The 16,927-nt window shown below is 48.5% G+C and overlaps 1 protein-coding gene across 2 annotated transcripts in view; it reads right to left on the reverse strand.

Annotated features, from left to right (window-relative positions):
* Nucleotides 1-16,927, reverse strand: part of LOC134017785 (NACHT, LRR and PYD domains-containing protein 12-like) — a 114,701-nt gene that overhangs the window by 66,609 nt on the left and 31,165 nt on the right. The window contains exons 14-16 of one of the 2 annotated variants that reach the window (XM_062457797.1): nt 9,853-10,026; nt 6,685-6,731; nt 38-688 (exon numbers count right to left, since the gene is read on the reverse strand). The exons of the other annotated variant lie outside the window; for it this stretch is intronic. Of the exons in view, the coding sequence (XP_062313781.1) occupies nt 309-688; nt 6,685-6,731; nt 9,853-10,026 (601 nt within the window). The 3' untranslated portion in view covers nt 38-308. Of the gene's footprint in view, nt 1-37; nt 689-6,684; nt 6,732-9,852; nt 10,027-16,927 lie in introns of those variants that run through there. 2 annotated transcript variants of the gene reach the window in all.

A 16,927-nucleotide genomic window follows, 5' to 3' on the forward strand; every position in this document is an offset into this window, starting at 1 on the left:
TTTAATTATCAGTAATATTTACATCTAAAGGTTAAAACAAACATTCTACACACAGCAATATTTACAAACACTCTGGGATATCAATTCCAACTGTACAGTTCAATCTTCAATGACATCTATGTGAGCACAGTGTGTGAGAGTGTGTGTGGGCTATTCTACCTGACACAGGGACACTGAGGAGTCAAAAACCCAGAACCCAGGATAGAGGGGCTCAGTGAATGTGCTGTGGAATGTGTGCAGGTGGGTCAGTGTGTCAGAGGAGACTGTGTAGAAGGACAGAGTGCCGGCCGGCCAGTCCAGATACACTCCTACTCTGTGGGAGCTGGAGGGGGGGGCAGGTATGGCAGTGATCTATTATTGTGCCTGGCAGAGTAACTGTTATCATCACAGTCCAGACTCCAGGACTTGTTATTGAGTCCAAGCACACAGTCCTCACCCCTTCCTCTCCTGCTGATTCCTTTATATGTCACTGCTATAGAAACCCATCCTCCTCTTCCACTCCACTCTGCCTCCCAGTAACAGCGCCCAGACAGACCCTCTCTACACAGCACCTGGCGACAGTTCTCAAATCTCTCTGGGTGATCAGGATACGGCTGCTCCTCTCTCCTCCATGTCACCTTTCTGTTCTCCTCAGACAGAGAGAGTTCTCTGTTTGCTGTGTTTGGGTCCAGTGTGAGCTCACAGGCATCTGATGGGGGAGACCAAGACACAATATATTACTGGTCATCATCATTCACATTAGAATGTCTCCCTCTTCCTGCCGGCTCCCCTTTCATTCTCTCTCTCCCCCTCTCTCTCTCTCTCTCCTCTCTGTTCCATCCTCTCTACCCTGCTCTCTGTCCCTCCCTCTCTCTCTCTCTTCCACTCTCCCTCTCTTCCTTTCACCTCTCTCCCTCCAAAATCCCTCTTTCCATCATCCCCCATCAGCCCCCATCACTCCATCTTTCTAGGGAGGAGGAGAGGGAGGAGGGGAGGAGAGCAGAGGGAAGAAGGGAAGAGGGAGGAGAGGAAGAGGGGAGAGAGGGAAGAGGGGAAGAGGGAGGAGGGGGAGAAGGGAAGAGGGGAGGAGAGGAGAGGAAGAGGAGAGAAGAGGCAGGAGGGGAAGAGGGGAAGAGAGGGAGGAGCGGAAGAAGGGAAGAGGGGAGGAGGGAAGAGGGAGGAGAGGAAGAGGGGAGGAGAGGAAGAGGGGAGGAGAGGAAGAGGGGAAGAGGGAGGAGGGGAAGAGGAGAGGAAAGGAGAGGGAGAAGGGAGGAGAGTAGAGGGAAGAGGGGAGGAGAGGAAGAGGGAGGAGGGGAAGAGGAGAGAGAGGGAGGAGGGGAAGAGGAGAGAGAGGGAGGAGGGGAGAAGGGAAGAGGGGAGGAGGGGAAGAGGGAGGAAGGATGAGGAGGAGAGGGAGGAGGGGAAGAAGAGAGCAGAGGAGGGGAACAGGGGAGGAGAGGAAGAGGGGAAGAGGGAGATGGGGAAGAGGGGAGGAGAGGGAGGAGGGGAGAAGGGAGGAGAGGAAAGAGGGGAAGAGGAGAGGAGAGGAAGAAGGGGAAGAGGGGAGGAGGGGAAGAAGGGAGGAGAGGAAGAGGGAGAAGGGGAAGAGGGGAGGAGAGGAAGAGGAGAGAAGAGGGAGGAGGGGAAGAGAGGAAGAAGGGAAGAGGGGAGGAGAGGAAGAGGGGAAGAGTTAGGAGGGGAAGAGGGAGGAGAGGAAGAGGGAGGAGGGGAAAAGGGAGGAGAGGAAGAGGGAGAAGGGGAAGAGGGGAGGAGAGGAAGAGGAGAGCAGAGGAGGGGAAGAGGAAGAGGGAAAGAGGGAGGAGAGGGATGAGGGAAGAGGAGAGGAGGGGACGAGGGGAAGAGGAGAGGAGGGGACGAGGGGAGTAGAGGGGAGGAGGGAAGAGGAGAGGAGAAGGGGAAGAGGGAGGAGGGGAAGAGGAGAGCAGAGGAGGGGAAGAGGGGAAGAGGGATGAGGGGAAGAGGAGAGGAGAAGACGAGGGGAGAGAGGAAGAGGGGAGGAGAGGAAGAGGGGAAGAGGAGGAGGAGGGGAAGAGGAGAGAGAGGAGAAGGGAGAGAGGGAGGGAAGAGGGGAGGAGAGGAAGAGGAGGAGGGAAGAGGAGAGGAGGAGGAGGGGAAGAGGAGAGAGAGGGAGGAGGGAAGAAGGGAAGAGGGGAGGAGGGGAAGAGGAGGGGAAGAGGGAAGAGGGAGGAGGAGGAAGAGAGCAGAGGGAGGGAAGAGGGGAAGAGGGAGATGGGGAAGAGGGGAGAGGGAGGAGGGGAGAGGGAGGAGAGGAAGAGGGGAGAGGGGAGGAGAGGAGAGGGGAAGAGGGGAGGAGGAGAGGGAGAGAGGGAGAGGAGAGAGGAAGAGAGAGGGAAAGAGGGAAGAGAGGAGAGGGAAGAGGGAGAGAGGGAAGAGGGGAAGAGGAGAGGAGGGGAAGAGGGGAGAGAGGGATGAGGGAGAGGAGGGAGAAGGAAGAGGGAGGAGAGGAGGGGAGAGAGGGGAGAGGGAAGAGGAAGAGGGGAGGAGAGGGAGAGGGGAGGAGAGAGGGGAAGAGGGGAAGAGAGAGGAGGGGACGAGGGAGTAGAGGGGAGAGGGGAGAGGAGAGGAGAGGGAGAGGGAGGGGAAGAGGAGAGAGGGAGGGGAAGTGGGATGAGGGGAAGAGGAGAGGAAGAGGGGAGGAGAGGAGAGGGTGAGGGGAAGAGGGGAGGAGAGGGAAGAGGGAAGTGGAGGGAGGAGAGGGGAGGAGGGTGGAGGAGGGTAGTGGAGGAGGGAGAGGGAGAGTGAGTGGGAGAGGGAGAGGGAGAGGAGAGAGAGGGAAGTGGGGAGGAGTGAAGAGGGGAGGAGAGGTGTGGGTGAGTGGGGAGTGGGGAGTGGAAGAGGAGAGAGGGAAGAGGGGAGGAGTGGTTGAGGGGAGAGGAGGGAAGGAGGGGGATGAGGGAGGGAGGATGAGGGGAGGAGGAGAGGGAGGAGGGGAAGAGGGGGAGAGGGAGGAGGGGAGAGGAGGTGAGGGTGAGGAGAGAGTGGAGGAGTGGAGAAGGGTGAGGGGAGAGGGGAGAGGGGATGAGGGGGTGGAGAGGATGGGGGTGGAGGGATGAGGTGTGAGGAGTGGGAGGAGGGGAATGAGGAGGAGAGAGGGAGAGGGGAGAGGGGAGGAGAGGAAGAGGAGTGAGGAGGGAGAGGGGAGGGGAGAGGGAGGAGGGAGGAGAGGGGAAGAGGGAGAGAGGGAGGGAAGAGGAGAGGGGAGTAGGGAGAGAGGAGGGACGAGGGAGGAGAGAGGGGGTAGAGGGGAGGAGGGGAAGAGGGGAAGAGGAGAGGAGAGAGGAGGGGAGGGGAGAGAGAGGAGGGGATGAGGGAGGAGGGGAAGAGGAGAGGAGAGGAGAGGGGAGAGGGAAGAGGGGAAGAGGTGAGGGATGTGGGTGAGGGAGAGGGGAGGTGAGGAGAGGGGAGGAGGAGAAGAGGAGAGCGAGGGAAGAGGGGAGGAGAGGAAGAGGAGAGAAGAGGGGAAGAGGGGAGGAGAGGAAGAAGGGAAGAGGGGAGGAGAGGAAGAGGGGAGGAGGGGAAGAGGGGGAGAAGGGGAAGAGAGCAGGAGGGGAAGAGGGGAGAGAGGATGAGGGAGAGAAGAGGGGAAGAGGGGAGGAGAGGAAAAAGGGAGGAGAGAAGAGGGGAGGTAGGAAGAGGGGAGGAGGGGAAGAGGGGAGGAGAGGGAAGGGGTGGGGAGAGGGAGGGAGGGAGAGGAGAGAGGAAGAGGGAGAGAGAGGCAGGAGGAAGAGGGAGAGGAGAGAGGAGGAGGGAAGAGGGGGAAGAGGGAGAGGGAGTGGGAGAGGGGAATGAGTGGGGAGAGGAAGAGGGGGAGGAGAGGTGTGGGTGAAGAGGGAGGAGTGTGGGTTGGATGTGGGGAGGTTGAGGTGGGAGTGGGTGTGTTGGTGAAGGTAGTGTGGGTGTGGGTTGTGTGTTGTGGTTGTGGGTGTGTGGGTTGTGGGGTGGTGTTGGTGGGGGGTAGGGGAGGAGGGAAGAAGGGGATGAGGGAGGAGAGGTGGAGGGAGGGAGAGGGGAGGTGTGGTTGTGGTAGAGGGGAGGAGAGGGAAGAGGGGAGGAGGGAAGTGGGGAGGAGGGGAGGAGGGGATGGGGGGAGGGTGAGGATGAGGGGAGGAGGGAAGGGGAGGAGGGGAAGAGGGAGGAGAGGGAGAGAGGGGAGAGGGGAGGAGGAGGAGAGGAGAGGAGGAAGAGGGAGGGGAGGGTGAAGGGAGGAGTGAGGGGAAGAGGGGAGAGGGGAAGTGGGAGGAGAGGGGAAGAGGAGAGGGAGAGGAGTGGGGATGAGGGGTGTGGGGTGGAGGGGATGTGGGGAGAGAGGAGTGGAGGGGAGGAGGGGAGAGTGGTGTGGGAGGGGGAGGAGTGGTTGTGGAGGAGGGGTTAGGGGGTGGAGTGGGAGATGGGTGAAGGGGAGAGAGGTAGAGGGAGAGGGAGGGGAGAGGAGGGAGTGGGGATGAGGGGAGAGGTGTGAGGGGAGGTGGGGTTGAGGGGGAGGAGAGGTTAGAGGGAGGAGGGGGAAGTGTGGGGTGGAGTGGTGGGGGGAAGAGGGGTGGGAGGTAGTGGGTGAGGAGGAGGGGTGATGGTGTGGGTGTTGGGGTAGGGGTGGTGGAGGTTGGGGAGGAGTGTTGTGGGAGGTGTGGTTGTGGTGTGGGAGGGTGAAGTTGAGGGGGGTGTGGTTGTGTGTGTTGAGGGGAGAGGGGAGTGTGGGTAGTGGGTGGTGTGGTTGTGGGGGTGGTGGGTTGGGTGTAGGGTTGTGAGAGTGGGAGTGGTGAGGAAGAGGAGTGAAGAGGGATGTGGGGTGGAGAGGTAAAGGGGGGTGGAGAGGAAGAGGGGAGGTGGATGTGGGGTGGAGGGGTAGTGGGGGGAGAGGGAGGAGGGGGAGAAGGGAGGAGGGGGAGAGGAGAGGAGTGGAGTGTTGAGGAGGTGGGGTAGAGGGGAAGAGAGGGAGGAGCGGAAGTTGGGTAGAGGGGTGGAGGATGTGGGGAGGTGGGTTGAGGTGTGGTGAAGGGTGGAAGGGAAGAGGGGAAGAGAGGAAGAGGAGATCAGAGGAGGGGAGAGGGAAGAGGGGGAGAGGATGAGGGGAGGAGAGGAGAGGTGTTGGGGAGGGGGTGGTGGAAGTGGGGAGGAGGGAGAGGGGTTGTGGGTGGAGGGGATGAGGGGAGGTGAGGAGAGGGTGATGGGGTTGGGGAGGTGGGTTGTGGGTGGAGGGGTTGAGAGTGGTGAGGGAGGAGGGAGAGGAAGAGGGAGGAGGAGGGAGGAGGGGAAGAGGGGAGGAGTGGAAGAAGGGAAGAGGGGAGGAGAGGAAGAGGGAGTAGGGAGTGGTGTGGGTGAGGGTGTGGGGTTGAGGGAGTGGAGAGGGAGGGGAAGATGGGAAGTGGGGAGGAAGGGAGGAGTGGAAGAGGGAGGAGGGAAGAGAGAGCAGAGGGAAGAGGGGAGGAGAGGAAGAGGGAGGAGGAGGAGAGCAGAGGAGGGAAGAGGGGAGGAGAGTAGAGGGAGGAGGGGAGGAGAGGATGTGGGTGGTGGGGAAGAGGTGAGAGTGGGTGGAGGGGAAGAAGGGGAGAGGGGAGGAGGGGATGAGGAAGAGGGTGAGGGTGGAGGGAAGAAGAGAGCAGAGGGAGGGGAACAGGGGAGGAGAGGGAAGAGGGGAGGAGAGGAAGAGGGAGGGGAAGAGGAGAGCAGAGGGAAGGAGAGGAAGAGGGAGGAGGGGAAGAGGAGAGAAGCGGGAGGAGGGGAGGAGAGCAGAGGGAAGAGGGGAGGAGAGGAAGAGGGAGGAGGGGAAGAGGAGAGGAAGAGGGGAGGAGAGCAGAGGGAAGAGGGGAAGAGAGCAGAGGAGGGGAAGAAGGGAAGAAGGGAAGAGGGGAGGAGGGGAAGAGCGGAGGAGAGGAAAAGGAGAGGGAGGAGGGGAAGAAGGGAAGAGGAGAGAAGAGGAGAATAGGGGAGGAGAGTAAGGAGGGGAAAGGGGGATGAGAGGAGAGCAGAGGAAGAGGGAGGATGGGAGGAGAGGGAGGAGGGGAAGAGGAGAGCAGAGGAAGAGGGGAGGAGAGCAGAGGAGGGGAAGAGGGGAGGAGAGGAAGAGGAGAGGGAGGAGGGGAAGAAGGGAAGAAGGGAAGAGGAGAGAAGAGGAGAATAGGGGAGGAGAGTAAGGAGGGGAAAGGGGGAGGAGAGGAGAGCAGAGGAAGAGGGAGGATGGGAGGAGAGGGAGGAGGGGAAGAGGAGAGCAGAGGAAGAGGGGAGGAGAGCAGAGGAGGGGAAGAGGGGAGGAGAGGAAGAGGGGAGGAGAGGAAGAGGGGAGGAGGGGAAGAGGGAGGAGGGGAAGAGGGAGGAGGGGAAGAGGAGAGCAGAGGAGGGGAAGAGGGGAGGAGAGCAGAGGGAAGAGGGGAAGAGAGGAGAGGGAGGAGGGGAAGAGGGGAGGAGGGGAGAGGGAGGAGGGGAAGAAGGGAAGAGGGGAGGAGAGGAAGAGGGAGGAGAGGAAGAGGGGAGGAGGGGAGAAGGAAGGGGACATAGCACACACAGACGTACACACAGTATTAATGTGGGTAATTGTGTTAAATTACTGCTTCTAAAAGTGTGTGTTTACAGTGTGTGTGTGTCCATTTTTGACAGTGTCCAAGTCACTAATGGTATTGTCCCTTGTATGACCTTGTGTACTAGAACCAAGTAGCAGTCAATACTCACATTTCCTAGGGACAGGTTTGATCCTGCACCCTCCACCATGATCCACACTGTAGGGATAAGCAGAGGAATGATGAAAATACACTTCACCTGTTGATAAGTGACTTAGCAACTGACTTTCTAAGTAAACATGTTGTTTCTCTCTTATCATCAGAGGTGTATTCCAGAAAGCAGGTTTTACAAACTCTGAGCCTAACCCTGAACTCTGACTTGATGAACCCTGAGATGGGAAGCTCAGAGTTATCGCTTCCAGAACAGCTGATCTGAGTTAGTTCATTTCTAATTCACTGGAATTACATTTAGTCATTTAGCAGACGCTCTTATCCAGAGAATTAGAAATTCTCATGCGTGCAGCCGAGTATGAAGACATTTTCAGAAAAATATTACTATTAAAAATATTTAATGGTAGAGCTGCACGCAGCATACTGATTCGCTCAGCCCCTTCTTGCCCCGCTCGCGTTCTCTCTCTCTCACTACAACAGACACGTCTGTGAATAAGCCCCTCTCTCCGTGCACGCTCTGAATCAATGCACGGGTCAAACAGCTTTTTCCCTCAGAGACAACAGGACAATCAATCTGGAGTTTACGAACGGTTAGGCCCAATCCCAATGTCCACCCTCACAGACTCACAGACTTTGAGGCACGTTCTCACTAAGTCTGTGAGGGCTTAGGGCTGTCCCACTGTCAAATTGTCAAGTTCGTGAGGGCTCTTTCGAACACATTTTATGCACCCGTAAGTCTGCATTTTTGCAGACTTGCCCACAATTCACAGCGTAGTGATGTGAAACACGAGGGTTACCGGGGGAAGCCTGGAAGAGAGAAAAAGATCCTGGCTAACCCTCCTCATAAGACAAGAAAGACGAAGAACAGTAAACAAACAAGCATGGAAGGAGCAACCAACCCTGACGTAAACAGAAATAGAAGTTAGAAATAACAGTTAACATCAGAAAGTTTAAACACAAAGCTCACTGACGGTTAATATAGCCAGAACTGGGTGTAGTAGGGCTGCACAATTAATAAAATTTTAATCACGATCACGATTTTGGCTTCCCATGATCAAATTCGCGTGATGGAGCGATATTTAAAATGCGGCATTCTTTTGGCAAAGCCAATCTAGCGCTCCGTAAACCATAGGTGCGTTCGACATCGGCTGCGTGAAACGACCAGAGAGAGTTGCTGCTTGCAGTCGGGGAAGAGTTATAAACGGCTGCGTAAAGTCGGACATTCCTGCTTCCTGGTTTGCTGCGTTGACGTTAGGGGTGGGCGGTATACCGGTATGAACGCGAATACCGGTATTGCGTTGTGCCATGATATGGATTTTGCCATATCATGGATATCACGATATATTAATAAATGTATTAAGTTAAGTGTTTCTGTTTGGTATAAAATATAAGTCAAGTGATAGTTCTCACCGGTTATCCGACATCGACCAACAAACAGTAGCCTATAGGCTCTGTAATTTGTGTCGTCGAATTGTGCTATCCAAAGGTGGAAACACTATCTTTTTCACTACCTCAAAGCCATGCATGTGCGCGAATATGAACAATCTATCAGAATGCATTTGACAAATCCAATGCCAGGTTGGTTAGAATCGTGAAATGTTTATTGTAGCCATTCAGCTAGGGTGACCAGACGTCCTCTTTTAACCGGACATGTCCTCTTTTCGAGACCTAAAAAATGCGTCGGGCAGGGATTCCAAAACTGTCCGGGATTTTGCCTCGTCAGATATTTGTGTTTCTCTGGGTCTTTCACAAACTATTACGCCCTTATAAGTTTTGGAAAGGGTATCTCCCTTACGTTCCACCTTCTTGCGCGAGCTCTGACTGTAGAGAGAAATGTCATTTTGATCAGATAGTGCGGCATGCATTACATGACCAGCCACCCCCCCCGGTGACGCGACGAAGTGTCCTCTTCAGCCATGTAATAATTGTTTATAGCTCGAGCTAACTCACAACAAATATTTTACAGAGTTTTCTTGCGATCCCATAAACGTAGGCTACTGTTGAACGCGTAGGCTACTGAGAAGTCGGTCTGCATGGCAATTAAACATTGCAACATTTGGAAAATTCAACTCATGCGACACACCGGAGTTACCCAATCCAAATCCGTTCGAGTGCGGTAGATTAGCTGCTGCGGTGCGGTGTGGATTGTCATGACATTTTAAGAATAACTAATATATCATGATATATACCGTTACCGTCAGTGCTTACGAATTATACCGTGATAAACATTTTAGGCCATACCGCCCAGCCCTAGTTGACGTCAGTCATGGCCGATCAAGCGCTGTTTGCTTACTTCATCACTGACGAACTGCATGGTATAATTAGCCTACGTGACAAAAAAAGTTGTTTTGGTTTAAATCAACAAATAATCATGATAATTAATCGTGATCTCAATGTTGATCAAAATAATCGTGCTTATCATTTTGGCCATAATCGTGCAGCCCTAGTGTGTAGGTTGTCCTTTGATGATAAATTCCAAATATGCTTTCATCAGATTTGATCCAACAACATTACTATTTTACCTATAATGGCGCAAAGTGCTGAACCATTCCAATTTATAGCATTTTGAGCTCTTGTAGCCTCTTGCACTCAATCACTTACTAGGTGACGTCAAGTAAGTGTGTGAGGGTTCAGGGCTTAGGGTTTAGGGGGGACATTGGGATTGGGCCTTAGTATCATCATTCTCTGCACAAAGGAGTCCAAAACTGAGTAAATATAATAATATTTGTAGTTAAACACATTCGGCAAATATAACAATATGAGTCCAACATAATGTTTATATTATATGAAGCTCAAAAACTATTTTGCGCTCAAATTGATTCCATTTTCTTTTCTTGTTGAAGTCCCTAGCTACATTCACTTCAAACCGACACTAGGACCTAGTTTGAGCTGAGCTACATTTTACAACATCTGGTTTTAGTGACCTCTCTTTCTGGAGCTAAAAACCCAGAGTTTCCCTCATCTCAGGGTTTAAAAACTCAGTTTTCACTAAACCCGCTTTCTGGAAATACAATTATGATTGTGGCTACAACCATATTGTAGATTGTAGAGTAAACATGCAGTTTTAATTGTAACATCAAGAAATGCAAGGCCTATTAACGTAATTAGATATATTCAGTGTTAAGCGACATTACCTAAAGAGGTATATAAAAAACAAACATCTCCTTACTTGAGTTTCTCCAGTCTGCAGTGTGGATCCTCCAGTCCAGCAGAGAGCAGCTTCAATCCTTTTTCTCCTGGATGATTGTAGCTCAGGTCCAGTTCCCTCAGGTGGAAGGGGTTGGACCTCAGAGCTGAGGCCAGAGAAGCACAGCCTTCCTCTGTGACCAGACAGCCTGACAGCCTGTAGAAAGAGGATCAATATTGTGACAGAATCCATCTGGGCCTCCAGAGTGAGTCAGCACAGAGGGGTTCATTTGGCAGGTACTGTCATAGCTGCACCTCCCCTCATTAGACAGAGTGACCCACGTAATCCAATATCAGAAAAGTTGAAGATGTAACTCTTTATCCTGTATAAGAATGATACTGTGGTCAACATTCCAGTTGTACAACATGGTTTTTGTATTGGGAATGTTGGGATGATAATAGAGAATCGAGGATAAAGAACAAGCAAGTTTTCTTGTTCAATATTTCCACTATTTTAAACAGTTATCATATTCCAAAGGAAGAAATATTAGTGCATCTAAACCAGCCAAGATAAATTAGAGTAGGCTATAGGGAAAGGAATTGCACATTTGTGTGCCAGATAATATTTCCACAAAAACTCCCCCATTAAATACAATACATCATGACAGTTTGCATGATTTGAAATGGTCACTTATTATCACACTGGTATTTAATTATCACAGCAAACAATTACTGCACTGAACTGTAAGTAAAGCAAAAATAACAAAACCTGTAATTATCACTCGAATCATTCACGTCTTCTATGCTAAACCTAGCAGTCACGTGAACGTGAATGAGGTGAACGAATCCTTTCTGTTTCCTCTACTGAGCCAATGCAACAGTCCCTATGCGCTGCCACGAGAAGATGAACGAATCGCTCACTGAGACGACTCGTTACTCCTCAGTCATTCTAAAGATTCGTTCAAAATGAAGGAATCGTTCACAAACGACACATCACGACTGGCCTCTTGGTTGACGTGAACATACCACTTTACAATTAATAGACGTACACAAAAATAAATAAAAATGGCCATTCCTCTGTATACGGAGGTAGTGACCAAATCAACTAATAAGTCTCCCTGTGTGAGTTCTTGTTTAAACTGTAGTTAAGCTGTAGTTCTCCTTTAGCTTTCCGGCAGAATAGACAGTATCTATCTTCCACTTTCCTAACTGTAGGAGCCATTTGTGTTTCTTATTGACATGTCATATTATTTTGGTTAGATAGAACTGTCAGAATATTTTGGACACTGGGTGGCAGTCATTGGAGGCACAGGGTTCTATATTTAGGGACACAGGTGACAGGAAGGGGCACAGGTAGAGGGAAGGGACACAGTTCTCACCAGACCAGAGAACAGACCACAGTGCACAGACCACCAATGACATTGGGAAACCTGGTATGTCAATCTACATTTTACAACTATGCATAATAAATAACAACTAAACGGCAAATAAGGACTGGAAAATCTGATACACTGTGTCAGCATAAGATCACTCCTAAACTACCTGTGTATAATGGCAACGATATAGACGTATTGGAAAACTAGAAACATAAAGCGAGAACTCGCCCTTTTATTGGAACTTGAGCTTCAAACTGAAAAAGGTTTTTGTATTCCACAAAACTTGGCCGCTATCCCCAATCAAGGGACATTGTCGTCACCTGCGCTGGTCTGACAGATTGGAAACCCTGCAGTTCAACGCGCAGGGAGAGTGTGTACTGGCAGCATCAAGCACGCTTTATTGAATGCTATATAAGCCATATTGGGAAACGGCTAATATAATGGGGTTGTTCGACTGAATGCTAAAATCTTACAACAATATCGTCTGTTTGAAAGTCGTGCAGTTGGCATACAAACGTTCCTGCATTACGCCAATGAGGTCTTATGCATAATAAACAACTAAACGGCAAAGCCCTCTCCTGCTGCCTCTTCCTAGCTAGATATTTGTAACTACCTCCCGTTCCCCTTACCCTGCCTCAGTCACCTAAAATGTCATTTTACATATAAAACGGTGAAATATCAGCCTACCTGGCGAACTTGTTCCACTGAGTTGGATTCCAACTGAAGAATATCCCACCTCAGTCGCTCTTTATTAGCTACTAGCTACAAAATGTCCTGGTTTATACACCGCGAATATCCTGTGGTTATCCTGAGGTAAACTTCTTCTAAATTACAGTAAAAAAAAACTGAAATACTTTTGTTCTGGACTGGAAAGTCATGTTTTGTTGACTTAAACTTTCAGATGTTAGCTACATTTTTCTTATCTTTGAATTTTCTGAGCAGATATACATCGCTGGTTCCGACGCCATTAGTTAATGTCGTTCTTTTTAGAAACACGGCTAACTGATCCAGAGAGATCACGTGACAGAGCATGCAAACACGTCATGCTTTTGGACAATATTATCATAGTAAAATAACAGCAAGTTCTTCTGAAAAATGAAAGGGGAATTAAATGGAAGTGAAATTAACCAAATATATGCAAAAAAAACTTAGCTACCCAATACATGTTTATATTTTAAAATAACAGAATGCTTATCAGTATTTATTTAATTCTGTTAGGTCATTAGATAACCATATTCTGCTCCAAAAGAGCAACATAACTGCCTGTTGGCTCTGCCTTCCGTCCTGAGAGAAGAGGAACTGCTATATTCAGATGCTGTTCGTGGATAACGGTGTTGGAACAAACGGTTAATCGTCAACACCATCATGCCTATGTATTTCTGTATTTCAACATTTTATATCTTGCTAAATATATATATATATATATATATATATATTAAAGAATATATTGTGCTTATTAAAGTTATGAACTTAGAAGTGTGCTTAGGCTTAAACATTGGGTCTCACACTGGGTGTGGGAAGCAGGCTGTTCTTTGTGTCTCTATCTCTTCATTTTCAGAAACAACCTTGAAACCGGGTGGAGACGGCACCCGAGCAGGTGGGACGCGTAGGCAAGAACAACTCCCTGATGCACGAGAGAACAAGCTCAACCCTTTTTTAATACTTGTGTTTCAATTGCACTGTATAAATATATGCTGGGGAGGGACAGATAGCCAGTTGGACTTTGTGAACCAGCCCAAACTCTGTTGCGGGTAGGGAAACGTAGACAACCCCAGAGCTCTGTACTTGTTGATTTCCAACTGCTGCATTAAAGCTGATATTATCGGACCTCTGCGACTCCAGACCACTCTTTCTAGAACACAGATTTGTGTCATTGAATACCATCATTACATATTGGAATAGACACATAGATTTTGAATCCTTCAAATAGTGACCCCGACGCTGAAAAGAGGGAGTCCAGAGGGTTCCGGCCCGACCGACAGATCGGGAGAGAGACCCGTACACCGGTACGAGGAGGCAGACATAATCGTTAGAGGCGCCTCAACGTAAAAAAAAAGGTAAGCAGACACCTGTTAATTCAAAGTACTGCTATTCGGAACTGAGAACCAAATTTAGACGATTACTATGTTTCATCGTACCTAGTCAAACCAACAGTGGTGGGAAATCAACCGTTTTTGTGTTTTGTCTTTGTCCGAGGGGAGGTTAGAGTCCTCTCCAAGGGTTAGAGTCCCTGAACTCGTTGTCTTTGTCCAAGGGGAGGTTAGAGTCCTCTTCAGGGGTTAGAGTCCCTAAAATCGTTGTCTTTGTCCAAGGGGAGGTTAGAGTCCTCTCCACGGGTTAGAGTCCCTAAAATCGTTGTCTTTGTCCAAGGGGAGGTTAGAGTCCTCTCCAGGGGTTAGAGTCCCTAAACTCGTTGTCTTTGTCCAAGGGGAGGTTAGAGTCCTCTCCAGGGGTTAGAGTCCCTGAACTCGTTGTCTTTGTCCAAGGGGAGGTTAGAGTCCTCTCCAGGGGTTAGAGTCCCTAAACTCGTTGTCTTTGTCCAGAGGGAGGTTAGAGTGCTCTCCAAGGGTTAGAGTCCCTGAACTCGTTGTCTTTGTCCAGAGGGAGGTTAGAGTCCTCTCCAAGGGTTAGAGTCCCTGAACTCGTTGTCTTTGTCCAGAGGGAGGTTAGAGTCCTCTCCAGGGGTTAGAGTCCCTGAACACTGTCTATTTGTGTGGAGTCAGATTGAGTTTAATAAAAAGAGAGGAGTGTGGTGTGTCTTTTCTTTGTCCTCTCCGGTACAAGAGGGTTACAGAATTGAATTGATGTGAAAAAGTAATATTTGTGTGGAGTCGGGTTGAGTTGAACGGTATTTTAAACAGATCTGTCGTTCTTTAAAAAATAAAATAAAAATAAAAAGATCCACTAGGTGTCCTCCAAGGACCATAATTGCCTTCAGTGCAAAATCTAACAAGTTGTCAAATTGTGATATCACTAACTTTTATCAATCTCGTGCTTTTTTCTTTTACCAAGAAGTTACAGAAATCCCAAGGAGAGTTGGAGAAAAGTGGGGGCTAAAAGAGTCCAGTTACGTTGAGATCTTACAAAGGTGATCCCAGAGGGTATACCCCTGGTTTATAAATTGGTTCTAATACAATTGGAAGAGTTATACTAGAGCAAAATTAAGTGAATAGACGGTAAACGCTAAACAGCTGTGTTGGTCAAAGAATGGTTTGAGGAAATGTATGTGAAAAATTGTGAGGAAGCAATTGGAAAGTTACATAAAGGATTGGTTTAGAGAGGATCATGGAAGGTTATGAAATAAAACAAGAACGTTTTGTGGATGTGAAGAGATGATTGGTTTAAACACTGATGTTTTGAAGAGGAAACTATGAATATACTTTGATGGTATATGGGATAACATTTTAAGTCAAAATAGTAAAATCTAGGGTTTTTAAGAGTTTTGATAAAGGTATTAGATATAATGTGGTTAAAAATGAGAAAGAGAACATAACTAAATGTACTTTTATTTGGAGTTTAATTGTAATTTGGTTTTAAGTTTTATTTGAGAGTTTTATCAGAGCCTGGCATACTGTTTGGGATAAACAGTTAGGCTGTGATAATGTTGTATTAATAAATGGTATTAGTGCATGAAGAGGGTTATTATAACATTCAGTTCTGAAATAATTTGGGAACACTCATCAAGTCTGATAAATTGTGGTTATGATGGTTTGAGCTAATTGGCTCGTTTTGAACTGCAGCAAAACGAGTTATGAAGTTCTACCTATCTGACCTTTATAGAAAATATATTTGGGAAAAATGTTTGGTTAATAGCTACATTAAGAACATTATTTGGTCTATATTTCATTTAAGAAGCATACGGATTCTGGTTTGGCATAATGAAAATTGCTTTTATCATATCTTTGATAAAAAGAGGTGTGATTTGGTAAAATAGAGAATCTAAAACAATATTGGTCTTAAACTTAACTGTTTTAAAAGACAGAAAAGGTTTTTTGGAGTGAAAGAAATTAGACTAACAGTTGATTTTCTAAAGAAGGGAACAAAGAAACAGATTGTCATTTCTGGGCATGACTAATAGGAGTTGAATATGGGGGCTCGTTATTAGATGCTGTTACATGTGTTTGCTCAACAATAAGAAAACTGAAGGGAAAATGCTGCCTGGTAATTATAGATACAGTATGTTTACTATGTGAATTGAAGTCTTTCCCAGTCCTATACCAGATGCATAACACCATTTGAATTGATTTATTGGAGAGGGGCAGGTGGGACAGGGTCTTCAAGGGGGAGGGGGGGGGGCAGACCACTCATAGGTCTGATGAGGCATAGGGGCAGATGGGGCAGGGTCTCCAGGGGAATGGGGCCTTAGAACAGGGGTTAGGTAGTTTAGGCAGCCGAAATATACTTTCCGCTATGTACGTGTACACATGCTGAATGGCTGCAGCACGTATCCTGCGTTCGTTTGGTGCGTCAAAAGAGGGATTAAAGAATGTATAATACATTACAACACATATTCTAGAACTGTGATCACCAGCTGCTTATCAGGCACGGCACTAACTATAATCCCAGTTATTAATATGTGTGGCATTTTAATCACTGAATGCATCACGGGCACTGTGCACGAGTGAATATAACAACAGGATTTATGAAGGATGCATGTCTTAAAGTTATGTATTGTGCTTATTAAAGTTATGTCTTATGAAACTTAGAAGTGTGCTCAGGCTTAAACATAGGGTCTCACTGAGTGTGGGAAGCAGGCTGTTCTCTGTGTCTCTATCTCTTCATTTTCAGAAACAACCTTGAATCTGGGTGGAGATGGCACCCGAGCAGGTGGGACGCGTAGGCAAGAACAACTCCCTGACGCACGAGAGAACAAGCTCAACCCTTTTTTGATACTTGTGTTTTCAATTGCATTGTATATTATATGCTGTGGAGGGACAGATAGCCAGTTGGACTTCGTGAACCAGCCCAAACTCTGTTGCGGGTAGGGAAACGTAGACAATCCCAGAGCTCTGTACTTGTTGATTTCCAACTGCTGCATTAAAGCTGATATTATCGGACCTCTGCGACTCCAGACGACTTCTAGAACACAGATTTGTGTCATTGGATACCATCATTACATATTGGAATAGACACAAAGATTTTGAATCCTTCACTGACCAGATCATTATCAGATAAGTTAAATCATGCCATACCCTGATAAAAAACTGTTCCTTTAATTATTTTGAGCAGTGTAGTTTAAAGTTGTTACATTCTTGTCTGCATTCTGTTCTCTTTTTGCTTTAATGCTATGTTACATGTAGCAAAACCAACCTCAAGGAATATAATGGCCAATATTATCTTTAGTGATCTGTGCAAATGACCAATACAAGTGTGTTCAACTTCCTAAAGAGCAGCGTTGCACCTGACACTTAAGGCCGAAATATACTTTCCGCTATGTACGTGTACACATGCTGAATGGCTGCAGCACGTATCCTGCGTTCGTTTGGTGCCTACTTTGTGCACGTGTCCCTGGCCCTTAAATGTACGCATACGCAAGGTGCAATACCGACAGAAATCGTGGGCCAGTATACTATCCCTGCATCTCAGATGGAATGCTACCATCAACCTACCCAGACGCTCCCATGTCACCCCGCTCTTCATCTCCCTCCACTGGCTACTGTAATGGCATTTTTTGATATAGTTACTAAGAATGTATTTTTAATAGACTGAGGTTGTGTTTAAACAAATGGATGTTGCAGTTGG

This window comes from Osmerus eperlanus, chromosome 3 (assembly GCF_963692335.1).
Source record: "Osmerus eperlanus chromosome 3, fOsmEpe2.1, whole genome shotgun sequence".
NCBI lineage: Eukaryota > Metazoa > Chordata > Actinopteri > Osmeriformes > Osmeridae > Osmerus > Osmerus eperlanus.